Source organism: Pezoporus flaviventris, unplaced genomic scaffold (assembly GCF_033815535.1).
Source record: "Pezoporus flaviventris isolate CSIRO_AGI_PZ_B2104156 unplaced genomic scaffold, CSIRO_AGI_Pfla_v1 ptg000095l, whole genome shotgun sequence".
Classification (NCBI taxonomy): Eukaryota; Metazoa; Chordata; class Aves; order Psittaciformes; family Psittacidae; genus Pezoporus; species Pezoporus flaviventris.
The window spans coordinates 2,077,668-2,097,015 of NW_026892643.1; the positions used below are offsets into that span (position 1 = coordinate 2,077,668).

At 38.9% G+C, this 19,348-nt stretch overlaps 1 protein-coding gene across 5 annotated transcripts in view; it reads left to right on the forward strand.

The window, feature by feature from the left end:
- ABCC4 (ATP binding cassette subfamily C member 4 (PEL blood group)) overlaps positions 1-19,348 on the forward strand; it is a 152,809-nt gene that overhangs the window by 114,656 nt on the left and 18,805 nt on the right. For 4 of the 5 annotated variants that reach the window (XM_061476243.1, XM_061476242.1, XM_061476244.1 and 1 more), the window contains 4 exons: positions 3,196-3,351; positions 6,617-6,706; positions 7,161-7,333; positions 13,574-13,679. In XM_061476243.1, the coding sequence (XP_061332227.1) occupies positions 3,196-3,351; positions 6,617-6,706; positions 7,161-7,333; positions 13,574-13,679 (525 nt within the window). Of the gene's footprint in view, positions 1-3,195; positions 3,352-5,877; positions 5,974-6,616; positions 6,707-7,160; positions 7,334-13,573; positions 13,680-19,348 lie in introns of those variants that run through there. The other variant, XR_009747376.1, reaches the window with a different exon arrangement.

Genomic DNA, 19,348 nt, shown 5'->3' on the forward strand with positions numbered 1-19,348 from the left:
ATATTAGCAGTGTATGACTCAGTCCTCGGTGGGGGCAGAAGGAGGAGGGATGGCGGGGGGGGGGGGGGGGGTGTATTTATTTTTGCTGAGTGGTTACGCTGTGATTTTTGTCATCCTGAACTGAATTGTCCCATTTGAAACTATTGCTAAAAACTTCATGTTTGCATTCTATGATGTTGTGCACAATACTGCAGTAGACTGCCACTGTGTAAAATAAATCTCCCAAGCGTCTGTGCTCCTTATATTGGTTTTAATTACTGAGAAGTGTCTCTTCAGAACTAGGTTTCCAGATGCTCTAGGGATTTTGCCCATAAGCCTTTCTTTGAGAGCTCTTAGGCATGCTTAGATGCCTGGCTCATACAGACTTCTGGTGGCTGCAGTACCGCTAGCAGTTTGACTGAGTTAAAGCTTCTGTGGTGCTTGTAGTTGTGCCCATCGAGTGCCCACTTTGGGAAGCCATAGGTACAGTAAGAATGGAGGAGGTGATTACTAGGAGATCACTTGTGGGTTAGGGTCTCTTTGTCTCAGCATTCAGGATTTCCCTACTATCAAAGCAGGCTAGGAATGATCCTCTGTTTTAACCATCTTTGCTCATGTAGCATAGTCTGTGAGGGACAGACTGGGGAGTGCTCACATAAGGAGCACTGCCAGCAACCGACTGTGATTAACCTCTTTAGCTACTATAGCTGCAGCAGGAAAAGGTTAGCCTCAGGTTTTAAACACCACTATCTTTGTTTCAGGGTGCTTATGAGTACTTACTGACTAAATCATTGTTAAATGCGCCTTGTCCTGACAGATCCTAAATCTGAGGGTCTGGCTCCATGAAAAAGTTAGGAGGGTGAGAGTCCAGATTTACGGCATGGCAGTTGTTCGTGTAAATACTGTCACAGCATAGCACGAAAGGGAGGTTGCCTGAGGGGTAACAAAGACATGGGCAGTTTCAGTGGAGTAGCTGACGTGCTGTAAATCTCACTCCCATTTGTTGTGCAGCTCTACTTTGAAGTACAAGTGACACTTGAGTAATGATAAGCCCAGCATAGCAGGTGTACTCCTGAGTATGCACGTGGCTCACAGCAGCCCACAGAATTGTGGCCATGTGATTCCTGTTAGGTAGCTGGGACTTCCATTTCCAGACCATCACTGTATTTGCACTGGCTGGGAACACAGACCTCTGAAGAATACGATGTATTGAAAAATAAGTAAATGTGTATAGTGAGAGCTGTTTCACATTCATGTCAATTTTCAGCAGCCTGTAGTCAGTTGGACCAAAAATACGTAGACTCCTCTAAATACTGAAGAGCATAGTCCTTTCATTTGATGCCAAACTGAAAGTGGGACTTTGACAATATGCAGAGCAGCTGCATTTTTATTTTAAGTATCAAATGTATTTTTTCTGTTTTTTTCTTTATATCCTTAATACAATACTTTATATTACTGACATTTATAGAGGAACAATTGAACTTTTGTTTTCACAACTGTGGGTGTCTGTGTTCTCCATTCAGCATTTTCTTTCTGAGCTGTAGTGTATCTGTTCAGAACTATTTTTCCTTTGTTTCTCTGATAGAATTTAGAATGCTAGACATTTTATCATTTATTGTAGCAGATTTGCTTAAATTAGGCTGTATCTTTAATAATAAGCACTGTATAAATGTTAATTAGTTTATATACAATAGTAAAATAATGAATTGTTGGATGAAATTGTTGAATTGGAAAATGGAAGTGTAAAATGCCTTTTAGATTATGCAGTATAAGTTGCTCCTTGCAGTATACTTTTTATAGTGGTTTGTGAAGTTTTGATGAAATGTGGACGCTGCTGCTTTGTCTGAGCTTAGTGTCTCTGACTGTTAACAAGTTTCTCCTTGCTGTTCCATGTAGTTTCCTGTGCTTAATTTCATTGTAGCAGTTACACATCTGAGTCTCAGGCAGTGGGTAGTTGCCCTCTGGTGTCTGTACGTATGCTCATGAAGATCTTCATGTTTCTTCCTCCCTTCTGCACCCCAGTCACTTCACCAGGCTATATTGTACATGTTTAATCCTCATAAATCCTTCCTCATCAAATCAGTATCTCCAACCTGTATTAAGTTTATGTTGCACTTCTCTGAACTCTTTCCAGTGTGTTGATTTCTTTCTGGAAACGCCGCGATTAGAAGTGAGTGCAGGAAGTAACAAATCCTGCCAGATCAGATCTGTGTGGAGGGTTACGCCCATCACCTTCTCTGGTACAGCTGATTGCTGTACATTGTTTTCTCTAAGAATCCTTTACCTGAAGACAACATTTAAATAAAAAAGTTTGCTGTTCAAGTAGTATTTAATCACCACTAATTATGTGTCTCCTTTCAGTTATTAATGGGCCTTCTTTCTCCCAAGGGTTGGTTTCATATGAAGTATTTGTAGGTCTCAACCCCTTGTTCATTAAAGTTAGCAATCCTGTATTTTGCATTGTCTCTACCTCTTTTTTTTTTTTGAAAATCATTATTTGTTCACATTGCATACAGCTTCTGATTTTAATTTGGGAACATGCAGAAGCCTGAATCACTGTGAATTTATTACTCGCTTTTCCTTCAGTTTGAAAAGGAATTGCAGCTTGCTCAGATGGCCTTGTAGCTTCAATACTTGTGCCCTCTCTGTTGAAGCTGTCTGAAGCATGAATACAGTTTACAGTCATGCTGGTTTTGGCTTTAGAATTTGGCTGCTTTAAAGTACTTCACCTTAATCATGCTAACCAAAATCAGTCTTAAGTTATTTAAACTGGAGTTACTGCTCGCTCATACATTGTTCCCAGAGTGCTTTATGGGAGTCAGTACTTTTTTGGGTTGAAGAGTAGATGTATGCCTGACTTTATTTGCCTAACATCACCCAGAAAACCAGGCTTAGTATAGAAACTAGCAGCCTTGAATAATATTACTCTATATACCAACCCACTTTATCTTTTTTCCACAATAAAACACCACACTTCAAGGGAAGACCTTTCACCTTTTACTATGATCCAGGAAACTGTTGGGTATCCAAATGTCACTTGAATCCAGGCTGATTTTGTGGGGAGGATTTTTCCTCTTGAAAACAAATGTTAATTATAAAGAAGTTTTATTTGGTGCTTGTTCTACTATGAATCCTGTGATGTAAAACTGCTTCTTGCACCTTAATTTGTCCTGAAAAACTCATGGTTTAATTGTACAAGCTTGGCTTGCTCTGTAGGTTGGAATAGTGGGAAGAACTGGAGCTGGGAAAAGCTCCCTGATAGCAGCCCTCTTTCGCTTAGCGGAACCTGAAGGAAGGATTTGGATTGATAAGTACTTGACGTCAGAGCTAGGACTCCATGACTTGCGGAAGAAAATCTCAATTATACCTCAGGTAAGAGTGTGACATGGTCTACCCTAAGCATTTTCACCGCAGTACTTAAAATGCTTTGCAGGGATATGTTCCCCCTGCACCCCTCTATGCAGTAGACATAGAAACTTCAGTGAGGCATTATTCTTACTTGAGTAAGGTTTTGATTATTTTAAGATAAACAGAATCAGTATCAGGGACTGTGGCATTTTCTTCCTGATTTTGTCCTGTCTGTTCCTCTGGAATACTTGTGCATAGGTGTTAGCAGCATGCTGTCTTGTAGTCTGGGAAAAAGCAGAGAAAGTCTGACAAGAATATACCAATCTTCAGCAGTCCTCTGGGGTCACTTGATCCTTTGGCAGCAGTTCCTGCTTGATGTGTTGGTTGAAGCTTCCTTACTAGGGGACTTTGAGTGACATCTGGTTAAAATGGTAATGGACAGTGGTTCTAAGCCTCTCTTACCTGCTGCTTTTTTTAATTTTACATTTCCAAGAGTAGGAGTCAGAGAACAGAAGCAGGTATGCTATTATCAAAACACAGGTACTCCCCCACCAATTGGATTGTTGCCTAATGCAAGATGTCTGTTGTTTCTGCAGGCTGAAGGCTTTGTTATTACACAGTGGAGGTACTCACTGGAACTAGGCGTCTTTTGTATATAAAGAGGACTTTAAGTTCTTTCTGTTGTTGTTGTTTGTGTGCAGTGTTCTTTTCTCCTGAAAGCAGATTATCATCAGTTCATTCAAGGTCTATAGCTTTTTTAAAGCCTTGCCTGTAACTATTGCGAGTGGTTTCTACCTTCAGAAGAATTCAACCCAGTTGAATAAAATAGAGTACTGAGACAGGAAAACTGCTAGTCTAATATACTTTCTACATTTTGAGTGATAAGGAATGCTCAAAGTTCACTGCATTTAATTATATATGTTGGGGTTGGTTTGGTTTTTTTTTCATATATTGGTCTGCTGCCATAGCTATAAAACTATTTTAATCCAGTTGAATTTTGTGATTTTTATCAAGTTTATATACATGATAGGGCTTTCATTATAGTCCTAAAGGGTTTTAAGTGTCTGAAGGCTAGCAGGTAGCATTTCTTTTCCACATAAGGGAAGACTTGTTTCCACTGAAAATAAGCAAAACTATGAAGTGGTGGTAATAAGAAGAAGAGGAGGGTTTGAAGTAAGGTTTATACTGTAGTAAACTGAGTGATAGGTATTGTCTTGTACTGCATTAATAGTAGTGTCAATGATAGAAATAGTAATGTAACATCGGGTAGTTATTTTGCTGCACATAACTTTATAATTATGTAGGAAGCTAAGAAACCAGAGGGAGAGATGCTTATTAAAATTATAACATCAAACAAGCTAAACAGAACCATTCCTAGAGAGTGATGAGGCAAGACTGAAGTTTTCTTATATGTTAAGTTTAAATACCTACCTGGAGAAATAAAAATGTGCTTGGGCTTCTAATTGCTTGCTTAGATGGAGCTCTGTGAAGGCTGTGTTTGTAAATCTTTCCTATGCAAATGTTGTCTGCCTCCCTGACTGCAAGCATTTTTACAACAATTATTTACAGGTTTGTCTTATTACTTTCCTCTCATAAGCCAGTCTATTTTAAATAATAATCTGTGTCAGAAATTATAATTAAAAAATATCCTTATCTTCTGTTGCAGTATGTCTGTTGTTAGGACTTTTATAATAGTTATGAACCCTTTATAAATTCAGCCAACCTATAAAAATGGATTGAAAAGGAAAATAAACATAATAATACCTTCAAAACACCCCAAATGGTGTATTACAATATGTATTGGTAAACAAATTACTTCCTAGGTGTTTTTGGAACAAAAAATTTCTTTAACCTGTTAATTTTTTTTAAATCCTTTGTTCATTCAGCAGGCTTTTTAGTGACATGTTGCTAATGCAGCAGATACCGTCAAGTAATTGGCATGCTATGTCAAGATATGCACGTGTTCTTTTACATTGCTTGTGGCATGTTCTCTTTTTGTTAATCATTTTATACCACTCAGAGTGGTTTAGAAATTAAGACACAATGAAAGGGTTAAGGTCTAAATTCTGTTCCAATTTGCTGCAGCCCTTTGGAGCTGGGCACTACTAGGGTTAGATGGAGCATAAGTCACAACAGAGTTTTAATCTCAGAATAAGATGCAGTTATCCAATGTAAGTTAGACTTTATTTCCTTGGGGAGGTAAAAAAGAAAACATTTTGCATAAGATCTCTCCAGTTTAAAGAAGACTGACAACATGATGTATGGTCTCCCTTTATGATTTAGCACTGTTATAGCATTTGACTTGTTACTGTCTTTATGTGTAGTATTAAGAGGAGTTTAGCCCTAAAGTAATGTCAGTGCATGACTTTCAGGTCTGGCAACTCACATTTGTGAGTATTGATCTGTTGCTTAAGAAGTTCTGCACCAAAAGTTGTCTTCTTGCTTCTCAAATACTACATTTCCCAGTGTGAATTAATTTATGCCAGTTTGATTAGTAATGTTATTGGTCTGATTGGGAGTTGAAGTAGAACAAGCTTACTTCAACCACAGGTAAACCCACGTTGGTACCTGAATAGGAGAAAGTACTGATTTGACTCCCTGATCTATTTTGAGTGAGAACTTTGCCCAGCAGTGCTCCAGTTCTAAGTTTGTTTTGATGATGTGGCAGTATAGATTAACTTCGGTGTGTATAGGTTTAAAAGTTATATTGAAATGGTGAAAGCTTAATTCCTCTTAGGCTCTGGTGGTAAAATTGAAGGGCATTTATGGTATGAAATGAAAAAAACACTCACAAGCAGCTAGAGAAGGAAAACCAGAAAGGCATTGTGAGCTCTTTTATTCCTCTCTGGTTTAGGTACTTCAAAAACAAATTTTCAAAACTGCCCAAATGTAATTTAGGAGTGTAAGCTCATTGACAGTGGTAGTTGCTGGTTTTCATTAACAATACCAGGAGGACAGCAGTGATTTCATGTAAGTATATATATAGCTTGTGGCATCAAAACAGTGGCATGTAAATACCCATTTGAATGCCAACATAACTGTGTACAGCAATTTACAAACAGACCTGTCTTGTTTGGTAAATTATCTTCATGCAAACTGGTAGAACACTTGCCTCCCCCTCCTCCTTTAAGTAAGCTATTGTGAAATACTCATTTGCATTTCATAAAAGCTACTTTTTGGACATTTCTGTGCTATTTGTTGGTATAGGTTAGTTCTGTTTGTTATTATATTACCTATTGCAATATAAAACCTGTGTCTGTAATGGAATGCTAATTTTACTGGGTTTTAGGAGCCTGTTTTATTCACTGGAACTATGAGGAAAAACTTAGATCCTTTCAACGAATACACCGATGAAGAGCTGTGGAGTGCCTTGGAAGAGGTGACTTACTAAACCTAGTAATACACATCTGATTTTACAAGCCAGATAACACTACAGTGCTTGTGTGCATTTGGTTTTAGATGTTTTCGTCAAGTTTGATAAGGGCATAGCTGTTGATGGGGAGAGGTAGACCGTTGTGTGTGCGTTTGCATGTGTGTGTAGACGTGTATTGTTATGTAAGCCTTTTATGAAAAAATTATCCTTTGGGATGATGCTTTGGTTATGTTTTGATTCATATCTTACCTTTAATGAACATTAATAGATTCTTAACAATGTGCTTTAATATTTCTAGAGTTCTAATAGCTGACACACTCTGTAATCCAAGTTGGCACTTACTCATTTTGTGTCAGAATATAAAAGGTAAACCCTGCATACTTATTGTTGTGTCATCAGGCACACAATAGCTGATTTAGAAGAGAGTTACTCATCCTACAGTATGTTGACATGTCAACAGGTGCAACTGAAAGAGGCTGTGGAAGATCTGCCTAATAAAATGGAGACACAGCTGGCAGAATCTGGGTCTAATTTTAGTGTTGGTCAGAGACAGCTGGTGTGTCTTGCCAGAGCGGTTCTAAAAAAAAACCGGATCCTTATCATCGATGAAGCAACAGCAAATGTGGACCCAAGGTAAAAACAAAATCTGTCATGTTAAGATGGGCTGGTTTTCTTCTTCTAATACGATCATCTGTACTGTAGAGGTGAACTTAATGTGTCGTATTTCTTGTAGTTTGTATTGCTATTTTCTGTTTCTAATGATGGCATCAAAAATTGTCTATTCAAAGTGGGGCGGTTGAGCTTTGGCTAAAGAGCAGATAATATAAACTAAGCCTTCAAAATATGCCTAATTTCAGTGCATTCCACAGAGCATGGAAATTAATATTCAAAGTTTGTTTGTCCTGCAGCTACAGACGAGAAGACAAGAACCTCCTTGGAAATGCACATCAGTAAGATCAGAATAGCCATGAAACAAGTCGAGTTCTGTTGGTTTCTCAAAGAAATGCCTGTTGGAAATGAAGATGTAAAAAATAATTAATTAATTAATTAATTACTCTCACCACCACCACCCCCCCCCCAAAAAAAAAAAAAAAAAAACCAAAAAAACAACACCAAAAAATAGAAAGGTGGAAAATGGCTGTAAGCAAAACTGGATACTTCTGGTTATGAGATGCTATGAGATGCTGTGCCTTCAGATGGCTCATATGCCAGTTTAATAAGTTACAGATAAAACAGGGGTGAGGGGGGAAAGGTAAGCTGTCCTAAACACCAGAGGAATTGCAAAACAGATTTGGAGATGTTTAAAGCTACAGGAGGGACTCATTCATAATTCATTATTTTGTCTTGTATAATGCAGGCAGGGAGAACTTTCCTGAATTCATTCCTGTTTGAACTACAGTTGTACTTCTAGAAGAACATCCAACCTCAATAGAAAAAAAAAAAATCAATGACAACCCTTGTTAAACCGTTCCAATAGCTAAGTACCCCCACTGTTAATTTTTGAAACATTTGAAATGCTGGTGGAAATATTTTAGAAACAATGCTGCAAACGTACTGCATCAATTAGTTTGAGCTGAATATATAGTTCCAACAAACTATGGCTTGAGGGAGAACTCAAGAGGACAATAACACAGCAAGTCCCTCAAACAGATGCATTAAGGATTTTGTATGTCATCTGGGCGTGACTCATTTTTATAACATCTTCTTGGGGGAGAAGTGGTGCCACTAGGGTAGCTTTGCAGTTCAGCTGACAGTGTATTTCTAAAACCTTTAGAGAAGTGCATTCCCTTCCCAGAGGTTCTGTTTTTCTTTTTTTTTTTTCTTTTTTTTTTTTTTCGTTTTGGACTATTAGTTTATTTTTGACTGAGCTCTGATAGATAAACTGTGATTAATCATAGCTCTGGAAATTTAATACCATCTTACTCATCCTCCCTATCTCACATGTGTGTGTTCTCAGCTTGCACTATCCATTTAATTGATCTTGATTAATATGTGCTGCAATATATATTATAATAAGGTAAATGTTTGTTTGTATCAACTCTAGGCATAACAATACAAATAATAACTTGGAACTTCTTTGAATTCAGTTTGCATTACAGTCATTATTACCTTTTCCTTAATGTGTTGCTATAACTAGAGCCAAGTATTTTTCAGCTGTGCAATCTGATAGGATGCTCGTCAGGAAATGCTGATGTGGATTGCTTAACTGAGCAGTTAGGGAGGCATTTTTGGCATGTAAGGGAAACCTTCTTCTCTTCTGATGCACAACCCCCATTCCTGGCACCCTTGTCTCTAGCCTGGCGGCAAGCGCACATCGCATCAAGCACCTGGGATAGGAAACCATGGGGAGCAGCCGCTGGCTCTGGAGATATTATTTCTTGTTTTGTTGTTTTTCTGGCTCTTGATCTCTTTGCCTCAAGTGCTGCTGCAACTGTGTCCCTTCTCCAATTCAGCCTAGAAGCACATGTGAGAAAGGCAAGGTTTGGGGTGGGAGAAGGAGAAGGAAGGGTGAGCTGACATGAGGCAGTAGATATTATAGCAGGGTGCAAATTCGTTCTTCTCCTTCCTTCTTAACATCTTCCAGCTCCCATATGTACCCTTATTTTTCCTCTTGCTCTTCATAGCTACCAGTAGTTACGCAGCAGGGGTGTCAGTGCTGTCGTGAGGGAAAGGAGGAGCTTGCCACAAAGAAGGTTGCCCTAATTCAGACTACTTGCATGTTTTATGTGATGACTGAGTGACATTTAATTTGATCTTACCTTCTTGGTCCTGAAGCTGTCATTCTCGCTCCAAAGAGTGGAGTCATTTGAAAGCAGTTGAACCATTCTGGAAAGCTGTATGAAATATGGAGCAGAAGAGCTGAAAGTCTTTCTGTGGTTGCTTTAGTGATATATTGAAACAAAATCCTTAGTAACTGAGACTTTTTTCAACTACTCAGTAAGTTGAACTTACAAAGCTTTCTGCAAACTAGTTACAATATGATGCATTAGCTCATATTTTTACCACTTATAGAAGACAAAACTTATTGGGAGCACTCCACTGCCACCTTTTTACATTGGTTGTTTATTAAGTCTGGTAAAAACAGCCACTGCACATAGTTCAGTTCATTAATCACCTTAAATCAGCTTAACCTTGTCAGGTTTAACCTTTTATTACATCTTACTGCTGTCTGTATTTGTTTCCCTTGTGGAGAAATTATCTAAAGCCACTCAGGAATTGTGTAGTGTGAGATATACTTCTAGGACTATCCCAAGAGGACATTAGACTGAAGATAATGGCTTATCCAATGTTCCTTTCAGCAGCTTGGTTGCCTTTTATTCAGGTTGTATTTATTCTTGCTGTTTAGATAGTTTTCTTTTTACACAGTCAGTGAGTTCAGGTTATACCAGATCTGGGGTTGCTGTGAAACTTGGTGTTAGGATCCTCAACCCATGATGCCAGTAGGACAGCCATACCACCATTTTGTGTTTTCTTATTATACTGCTCCTTGTGATGAGGAGTACTGTGGTTCCCATTTTCATATAATCAGATTAGGGTTGAGCTGTTGTCATCCAGCAGTCTGGTTTTGGTATTCAAGTTACATCTTTGGTTTCTAATGTACCTGAAAGATGATGGGGTTTGATCCACTGAGGTGGCTGATGGAATCACTTGGCACTTGAGAAGCTACTTGCTCAGTGTGGTAGGGTCCACAAAGGGTCCATTTATATCCTGAAAAAAGGCAGCAATGCTGCTTCCTTTGGCACTTTTCTAGAGGGTAGACTGCTCTAGATAGTCTTTGCACTCTGTCAGCATGTAATTCTGTACACAGATCCTAGATTTTCTTGCCTTTCCTACCTTCTTCCCAAGATTCTCCTAGAGGTTACTGGTGGTGCTTCTGCCTGCCACCCCAAAAAAACTGTACTACAAGATCTACCATGAACTGTAGAGAGGATCTGATTGAGTTCCTGTCAGTGGACATGTCTACATGAGATTTCATACTGTGGTATTTAAAGATGGAGCTATTAGATATGTTTCCGATTACTTTGTAGTCTCATTTTTGCAACATTTGTCACACCCACAATATGGCCAGCAGTTTCTTATTACAGAAAAGCTTATATTCAAGAAATACCTGTTTAAGATAATAGTTTGATAGTATCTATATGAGAATGAGGAATAGGTTTTATTGTAAATGTAGGAAGAGGTGGTGCTCTAAGGAATGCATGTAATAAAGGGAGATACAATAAATGAATGCAGAGGACAGGGATGTTGAAGGGTGAGGCATTCTTCTCAGATAACAATAGGAATAACCTGAGAGTTACAAATCATTTTGAGCCCTTTAAAAAGTTGTTTCCAAAATCCTTGAGCAAGCTGTGATTCTCTGTGCTCCGTAGTAGCTCTGCATGAAACCTCACCTTGAGCTAGACTATAAGGAAAGAAGAAGGCTTTTTTTACATACTTCTAAGGAGTATTGAGGCTTTTGTTTCTGTTTTGCCATTCTAACCATTACAGAGGACACATCCTGCCATCTATGTAAGCCTCTCCCCTACTGAGTGTTCTCATGTGTGGCCATGATTTTTCCCTTTAGGAAGGGAGAGCAGTCAAGTCATTGAGACATTGCTGAGAAGATAGCAAAAACAGATACATGCATTAAGACTGAAAGCTGTGATATTGGTGTGATGTGGGGCACTAATGATGAACGACTTCTTTTCTCAAGAAAACTGTTAACACACAAGGATAAAGAGCATGGCTCTGTCCTTATTTTTCCTGTCTCTTCCCTTGACTGCATACTAGCCTTGGTTCAAAAAGAGATGTTGAGGAACACCTGTTTCCCACCATGTGCTTCATCTGCTTTTACGAAGCAGAAGGACTAAGTCTTCTCAGACTGTGACCCAGAACCTGGTTTGCTTAAGCTCATGACAGAGTGTAAATGTTTCTGGCCCCAGATGAAGATGACAGCATGTGTGGGAACTGTTACTTAACTGTTTATGTCTTCGTCCTCTATGATCATTCTGTCATCAGCAGGCATCTGTCTATTCCTTTGTCATGCTGATTGCTTAAACTGTTTGTAACAGAACTTATGTTCAGTCAGTCCTTCAGTGCCTGAGCTTGTGCTTTCTTCTGTGGAAACTTAGAGGTTAATCCATTCTTCTAAGTCATCCTGTTCTTCTGAAGCTGCTTTGTCTGCCTTTTATTGCTAGTGCCTCCTGACATGGTGGCATCAGAACAATTCTTTTTGCTTAATTTATGAAGTGATACTAAATACTTATCATGTGCAGACAGGTTCAATGTAGAAAATGTTGTACTTCTGTCTAAAAAATAATTTGTCAGAGGAAGACATGTATTGCATGGAACTTTATTGTATTTTATTTGATTTTTCTAGTGACTTTTAACAATTTGAAGAAATGAGGCTTTGTAAGCAACTGTTTGAAGCCAACATGGCTGCCTAAATATACTGGTTTATCCAGACATCTTCTTTGTCTTGTTTTAACCCTTTCTACAGCATTTATTATTCTCCAGTCATTATATATAAAAGTAACATTTAATGTTTTAATAAAAATCCTGGAAATCAGAACCTCTAAAACTTCTAGGCTGGAGCTTCCTAACTCCAGCTGGAGCTAACTAACCCCAGTATACTTTTGAGTTCTTTGCGTCTCCCTTCTATCTCGCATGCAAATTTTAATTCCTGTACCTTTTTCCCCATTGTCATCACTCGTTGTTTTGGGTTTTTTTTTTGAAGGCTAATGGGCAATATGCGAGTATTCACATGGCCTGGCTTTGTGCCAGGGTTGGAAACCAAGGCTTCCTATGCAATGTGAGCTGCCTCTAGAGGGCATTCATCACCTGATGGCTGCCTAATTCAAGGGCTCCTTCCAGCCATGCCTTTCCCCTTTCATTGACTAAAGAGAGGACTATGTAGATTTCCACATGCAAGCCTGACTAGTATGCTCTATGTTAAGTGGTGTCAATGCTTCTCTTGTACAGTTTGTTACTTGAATACTCTCCAGTTTTCTGACTATTGCACCTCTTTTACCATAATGCTTATTTATACAGCTAAGGAATTTTTGTGTTTTATGTATCTTTTAGTATAATTTTATTTCCTTTTCACTGTTCTCGGCTTTGTGACATTTATCACGTTAATAACCCTATGCTTCAGTGTCTGTGCTCTATCTTAGTTTTCATTCTTTACAAATCTTATGTTTCCTCCTGATATTCTTTTCTTATGTGGTTGATTAATGTAGTAGAACGAGGCTCTTAACTTAAAAGCTCTTATTCCTTTCCTTGGATTGTGTGTTCCAGTTAACACTTTTGATTAATAGAGCATGCCTGATTTTCTTTTTTCTGTATTCAGGTTCTTGAGCTACTCCAGTCCTGCTTTAGTTTACCAGCCACCTTCTCTACATAACCATCTTTTGCAGTTGAGATCAAGAACCTTGATTATAGTCTGTCTTGTGTTCATTCTTCTGTTGATCTATTGCAATGAAGGATATTTACTTTCACCAACTTTTCTTCACTGCTTAAGCAAACTAATGCTTGAAAGAAAGTGGCAATTACTTTTTTTTTCCGTGTAAAAATCCCTAGGAATATCTGATGGCAGAATTTTTCTCTTTCTGTAACCAAAGCCTGGGAAATTAGTCTCCTGAAATGAAACCTATTGGTCTACTTGCAAGAAAAAACTCTTTCGTCCTCAGGTATTTAGAGGATACATTTTTAGAGTATGTTTCATGATATGCCCCCAAGTCATCTAACGTAATGAGAGGAAGAAGTACTATAACGACCTCATAAGCGTATTTCCTGCTATACAGTCATGTTTGATGAAGTCGTAAAATCTGCCTGCCAGTCAGTTATCTATGCAAACATCTTATTTTTGTCTGCATTGCTCTTGCTGTGTTTCAGAACAGATGAGTTCATTCAGAAGACGATCCGTGAAAAGTTTGCTCACTGCACAGTGCTGACCATTGCACACCGCTTGAACACCATTATTGACAGTGACAGGATTATGGTAAGAGAGTTAACTAGTTAATTTATTTTTTTTTTCGTTTTCTTTTCCCTGAAGAAGAATGTTATTGACTCTTTCTTCTTAATTTATATCCAAAAGTGGTCAGAAGTTGAAGTTGTTCTTCAGGCTTATCCTAGTTAACCTAGTTACCCTAGTTACTGTGATTTGCAACTCATAAAACCATAGAAGTAATGACCTGAAAAGACTTCTTACATTGTCTGGCCCTGTGGTTTCCTACCTGCGAGGCATGAACCCATTGCAGGTGAGGCGCAGCAGCAGACCTGAGCAAATAAACTTTGCCAGCACAGGAGACTGTGAAGACACACCCAAGAGGCTCTGGACAGAGTCAGCTGGATTTGGTCAGGTCTATTAATTCAGTCTCGGTGGGCTGAGGGAGGCAGTGACAATAGTTAGTGGTGTGGGATGTGTGAGGAGGAAGTGGTATAGGTTCTGGGGTAGGAGACATGGAGGTAAGGAGGCAGCAGCTGCCTTGGGGCAAGGGTGGTGGTGGGAGAAGTGGAACTAGACTGGTGAGGTAATGAACACTGCCAGCTTTCTATAGCAAGGTTCAAACAGAAAAGATGAAGTATCACCAATTCAACAGTCTCTGCCACCTTTGTTTCCAACACAGCAGCAATAGTCTTTGCCAGTATGAAGTACCTTCTGTACTATCTTGTCTGCTCCACAGTGTGTTGCACACACATAGAAATTAAGAAGTACCTGCAGATTATTTTCATAAAGGCAGTGGTCTTCCCTAGGCTCTCAGGAGATCAGGCTGGTCTGTGTCCTTGAAATGATGTGCAGCCTGCAGGTTTGCAATTTTCTGCAGTAGGAACAGGAGCCCTTTGCAAGCATTTTCTTCACAGCCAGTTAATGAAGTAGCTGAGAGTGGGCAAACCGTGTTCATGAGTGGAACTCAAATTTAACTGGGCTTCAATCAGAAATTACCCTTCACCTCCCGGTGGTAACTTTAAAAAATTACTTTCTTCAGCTTTGTGAAAATGAAGCATATTAATTCTTTCATGTTTTTTAGTGGATACTCAAAACATTTTAAAATTTGTGATTGAGTTACAGTGGTTGTCTGAAGTACACAAAATGAAACAATTTGGTCTACTGAGGTGAGTGGTGTTCTGAGCAGTAGAATAGATTGTGAACTGAGTGATTATAGTTTACTTACAAAGAAAGAAACCAGCAGAACTGCCATAAGTAGTCATATAATTGCAAGCATTTAACATATAATAAATAAATATTTTCTTCACTGGTGAATACCTCCCCACAGGTCTAATGGATATGTTGGTGTTTTCTACAACTGAAGTGAACAAAAGATTTGTGAGGAAACAACTGCGACCTAATTAATAGCTGTGTGTGCTTGTTAGCTGTCCAAAGGGATTTCTGTGGGTTTTGGTTCATTAACTACCATTAACATGTTATGCACAGAATGCTCTTTCCATGAAGATGTTTTCATGGGTTTACCTTTAATACACAGTTGTAATGAAAACGAAATGTTTTGTTTACTTTTTTGCCAAAAAACATTGGAAAAAAGCATGGAAATCGCCCTTCTCCCCAAATTGCTCAGTGTTATTACCAACTATGTAGCTACTCTACTGCATTTTTAGAGTCTGTACATTATTCTTAAGCTTATGTGGTTTCAGTTTAGCCACTGTTCAGATTTTGTTTCCTAAAAACGCATTTATGTTCATACATTGTCTGATAGTCTTTTTTGAATGCCTTTGACCTCTTCAGAGCATTAAAGAACAGATTTGCAAGATGATGTGCCTTTTAGTCCACAGTTACTCGTAACTCTTAAATATTTTTCACCTTTTCACATTGCTCCGCTTTGATCTTACAGATTTCTGTAATTTTAGAGGGAAAAAGAAGAGTGATAAGGGAGAAAGGGGTGAAAGGAGCTAGTGATACTGTTTCTGGACAAATCAGAAATATGATCACATATTTAGAATGATCAGAGTTATGGCACATGTGCTTTTGTTACACTTTTAATTGCTTCAGTTTAGTCAGGCATGTAACACCTAGTGGGAATATAGCAGAATTTTAGAAGAGTAAGAAAAGTACATGTTAAAAAACGCAAGGAAAAATAACAGAAGATTTAACTATTATGAGTGCCTTGACAATAAAAAGATCATTCATAGAAAAATTAATTATTTACTTCAGTATCACAGAAGTTGAGAAGACTCAGCTGAAGAAAGCTTTCAGTGTATTTTAAAATTTGGTTAGTCAGTAATGTGTTTTAGTAATTCACAAATCCAAATTGATGCAGATTCTTTTTTAAGAGTAGAAATGCACAAACCAAAATGCATTGTTCTTCCATTACTTGGTATTATTAAAAACCCTGGGTTTGTTTCTTCTTCAGCTGAGACCTCTAGTGCAATAATGCCTTCATTATATATTATTATTCATTATAAGCCATCCCAAATCTCAGTTGTTTGCTATCATTGTAAATTTGTTAGGAAGCTAGAGAAGAAGATGGAACCTGGCAGTTGGAATATTAACAATTGTCTTTTGAAAAATAATGAGTAAAGTTATTTTTCAGAGAATTTTGAACAAACTTGTTCAGCTCTCTTAACACAGTCTCTGAAGTTCAAGCCCATTACTGAATAAGCATATATAACTTGAACATAAACTAGGGTTTCCCTCCCTTCCCATAAAATCAGTTTGAAAGGAACCTCAGGAGGTCTCTAGTGTAACCTCCTGCTCAAAACAAGGTCAGCACTAATTTCAGATCAGGTTGCTTGGGGCTTTTTCCAGCTGGGTCTTGATGAAAGTTCGGGATTCCACAGTCTCTCTGGGCAGTCTGCCCCAATGTTTATTTATATGCCATGAAATCTGGTTTTTTTCCTTGTATCCAGTTGAAGCCTCCCTTCGTTTTAGGGCAGTTGTTTCTCATTTTCCACTGTGTATCTCACTAAAGACCCTGCTCCTGTCCTGTAAGTAACTTCCTTGTAGGTAGGGGAAGATAGTCCCCTGAAGTCATCTGTTCTCCAGGGTGAACAAGCACTGCTCCATCAGCCTCCCCCTGTAGGTCAAGTGCTCCAGTCCACTGTCCATGCTGGTGACATTATTTCAAACTTGCTCCAATTTACCCTCATCTTTCTTGTATTGACGGATCAAAACTGGTCACCATATTCCAGATCTGATCTGATGAACGCTGAATAAAGCTATTCCCTTGCTCTGCCCTCTTGTTAATACTCCTGGCACACTGCTTGACTCCCGTTAACTTACTAAACACCGGGATCCCACTACCTTTTCAGAACAGCTGATGCCCGGGCAATTACTCCCCAACTGGTATTGGTGCAGGGGGTCAGTCAATTCCGGTTTCAGAACTTTGCATCTGTGTGTCATTGTTGAGAGTCATGAAGTTCATGCTGACCTATTCTTTTAGCCTGTCTAGGTCAAAATAGCTTTGAATGTCATGGGATCATAGGATAGAGTTGGAAAGGACCTTAAGATCATCTAGTTCCAGCCCCCTTGCTATAGGCAGAGGCACCTCACACTAGACCATGTGACATGTCAGCCCTGTCTTAAGCGTATTGACTGTAATCTCAGGTTTGGCATTGTCCACAAGCTTTTGATTTAATTCATTTTAATTGCTGGTTAAAGCAGAATTTTCCAAAAAGAAATTAGTCACATTTATGGTTAATCCAAACCTTAAAAACAAACAAACAAACAAAAAAAAAAAACACACAAAAAAAAAACAACAACAACAGAACAACCAGAAAATAATTTGGGAAAGTCATGAGAAAATGTCAAGTTAGATGAGTATGGAAATAGGAACTGAACGTGAACTGTTGCATGTCTGCTCACACCCATCGTAATAACCGGTTCTATTTTAGAAGAGAAGAAAAGCCTACTGGAATAGGAAAAAAAGGAAGAACAGAATACATTTGATACAACTGTAGACAAATCTGGCCTCAGGAGTTGTTTTAATTCTCGTTTGTTCCATTCCCAAAACCATACCTATGGTTTCATAATCCAGGTCACGCCTTAAGAGTATTTCCATTATATCTGTCTTGGTGATAAACACATTTTATCAGAACTTCAAACGCTTAAAATCATTGAGGGAAGAGCTGTATTGTGTAACGTGATACTCTCTAACCCAATCACCTCAATGAGTAATATTACATTGCACTTGCATAGGACCTTTCATCTGGAAATTGTAACGCTCTTTATAAACATTAATTAATTAAACTTCAAACACCTGGGTGAGATAGGGAAGTATCCATACAATCTTTGGAACCAAAATTGGAAAGACTTGTTAAGTCAGACCATCAAATAATACTACCATAAAATTATAATCCAGCGGTTTTCAAACTCCTTCCCCCTCTCCCCTGTGCCTTCCCTCACTGCTGCTCCAGTGTCTCATAGGACATCTTCTCATTCCTTTTTCATTAGTTTGAGAACTCTGGTTGTAACTCCTCCCATAAGGTGCTAGCAGTACCTGGTTTTAGCTTTTTGGCACAAGCAGCCACACTGTTCCTTAGCAGAAGGGGAGGATGGTATAAATGAATATGCCTCTTTTGCGATGGCAAATCCTGGCAGAACCTCATCTCAGGCTTGCTCCACTGGCCCCTCATTCCACGTAGTTTCCCTACCACCACAACAGCTGCTTTCCTATCCTGTCCTCACCTTAGAGGTCAGGGGCCTTTTACATAAATTGCATCTGCGGCCAGGAAGGCACCGCTCCCAAGACTTCCAGTGGTATCTCGTAAAATCCCAGTCACCCACTCCTCCCCCTCCTATCAGCTTCCTTCTCCAGCTTGAGAAATACTTAGAAACCGTGTTTTTACAGAGGGGAAAACTGAAGCATACAGAAGTTGAGGCTCATCCAGGGACATAGTGAATCAGTAGCAAATTAAGTATATGCATCTGGCAAGAGCCTGATGGCGGTTGTGTGCTCTATATGCTATGATATTTCTGTAGGAAAGCCACAGAGCAGTCAAAACTTGCGTGTTTTCCAATGACAAGGATGTTTCTCCACAGAGACTTTTCATATCAATGCAATACTTCTTTGAAATGGAAACTCTTTATGCAGGCAGAACTTGATCTAGTAATTAAAATCTGTCATTCAAATAGGAAGTTTTTGATGAAGAGAATCACGGGAAGAGATTTGATTTATTTACGGGGAAAACCTGTTGTGGTTACGTTCTGAAATGAGTAATAGTCAGGGTAACAATACAATGTACTTCACAGCTAGACTTGTGTTGTTTTTTTAGTCAGTAGAAAATGACTTCCCACATCTCCCCCATTCAGTTGTTCTCATGTTTCCGACATTGCATTTACCATGAGGGAATATCTAAGCCTCATAAATCAGGTACTGTGCTTTATACACTGTAGACATCTAACCTTAGCAGGGCAATCAGTCCACCAAGAGTAGGTGTGAACATCTTGAGAGCAAATGGAAAACTCTGGGGAGAGATCAAGGCAGTTTGCATGGTGAAAGGGGAGTCACCTACGGCTGGATAAAAAATGCTGTGCAGTAGACAGGATCCAAGCGCTTGTCTCTCTATGGAGTTCTGGTATCTGACCCAGTATTACACATTAATACCCATTCATCCAGTTCGAGATGGGACAGCGGTGTTATTAGACACCTAAGCAGCAGCATGATAGTGATGGCAGTGCTGCCCTTCCTTAGCTTGGGGACGGCAGCATTCTTCCAA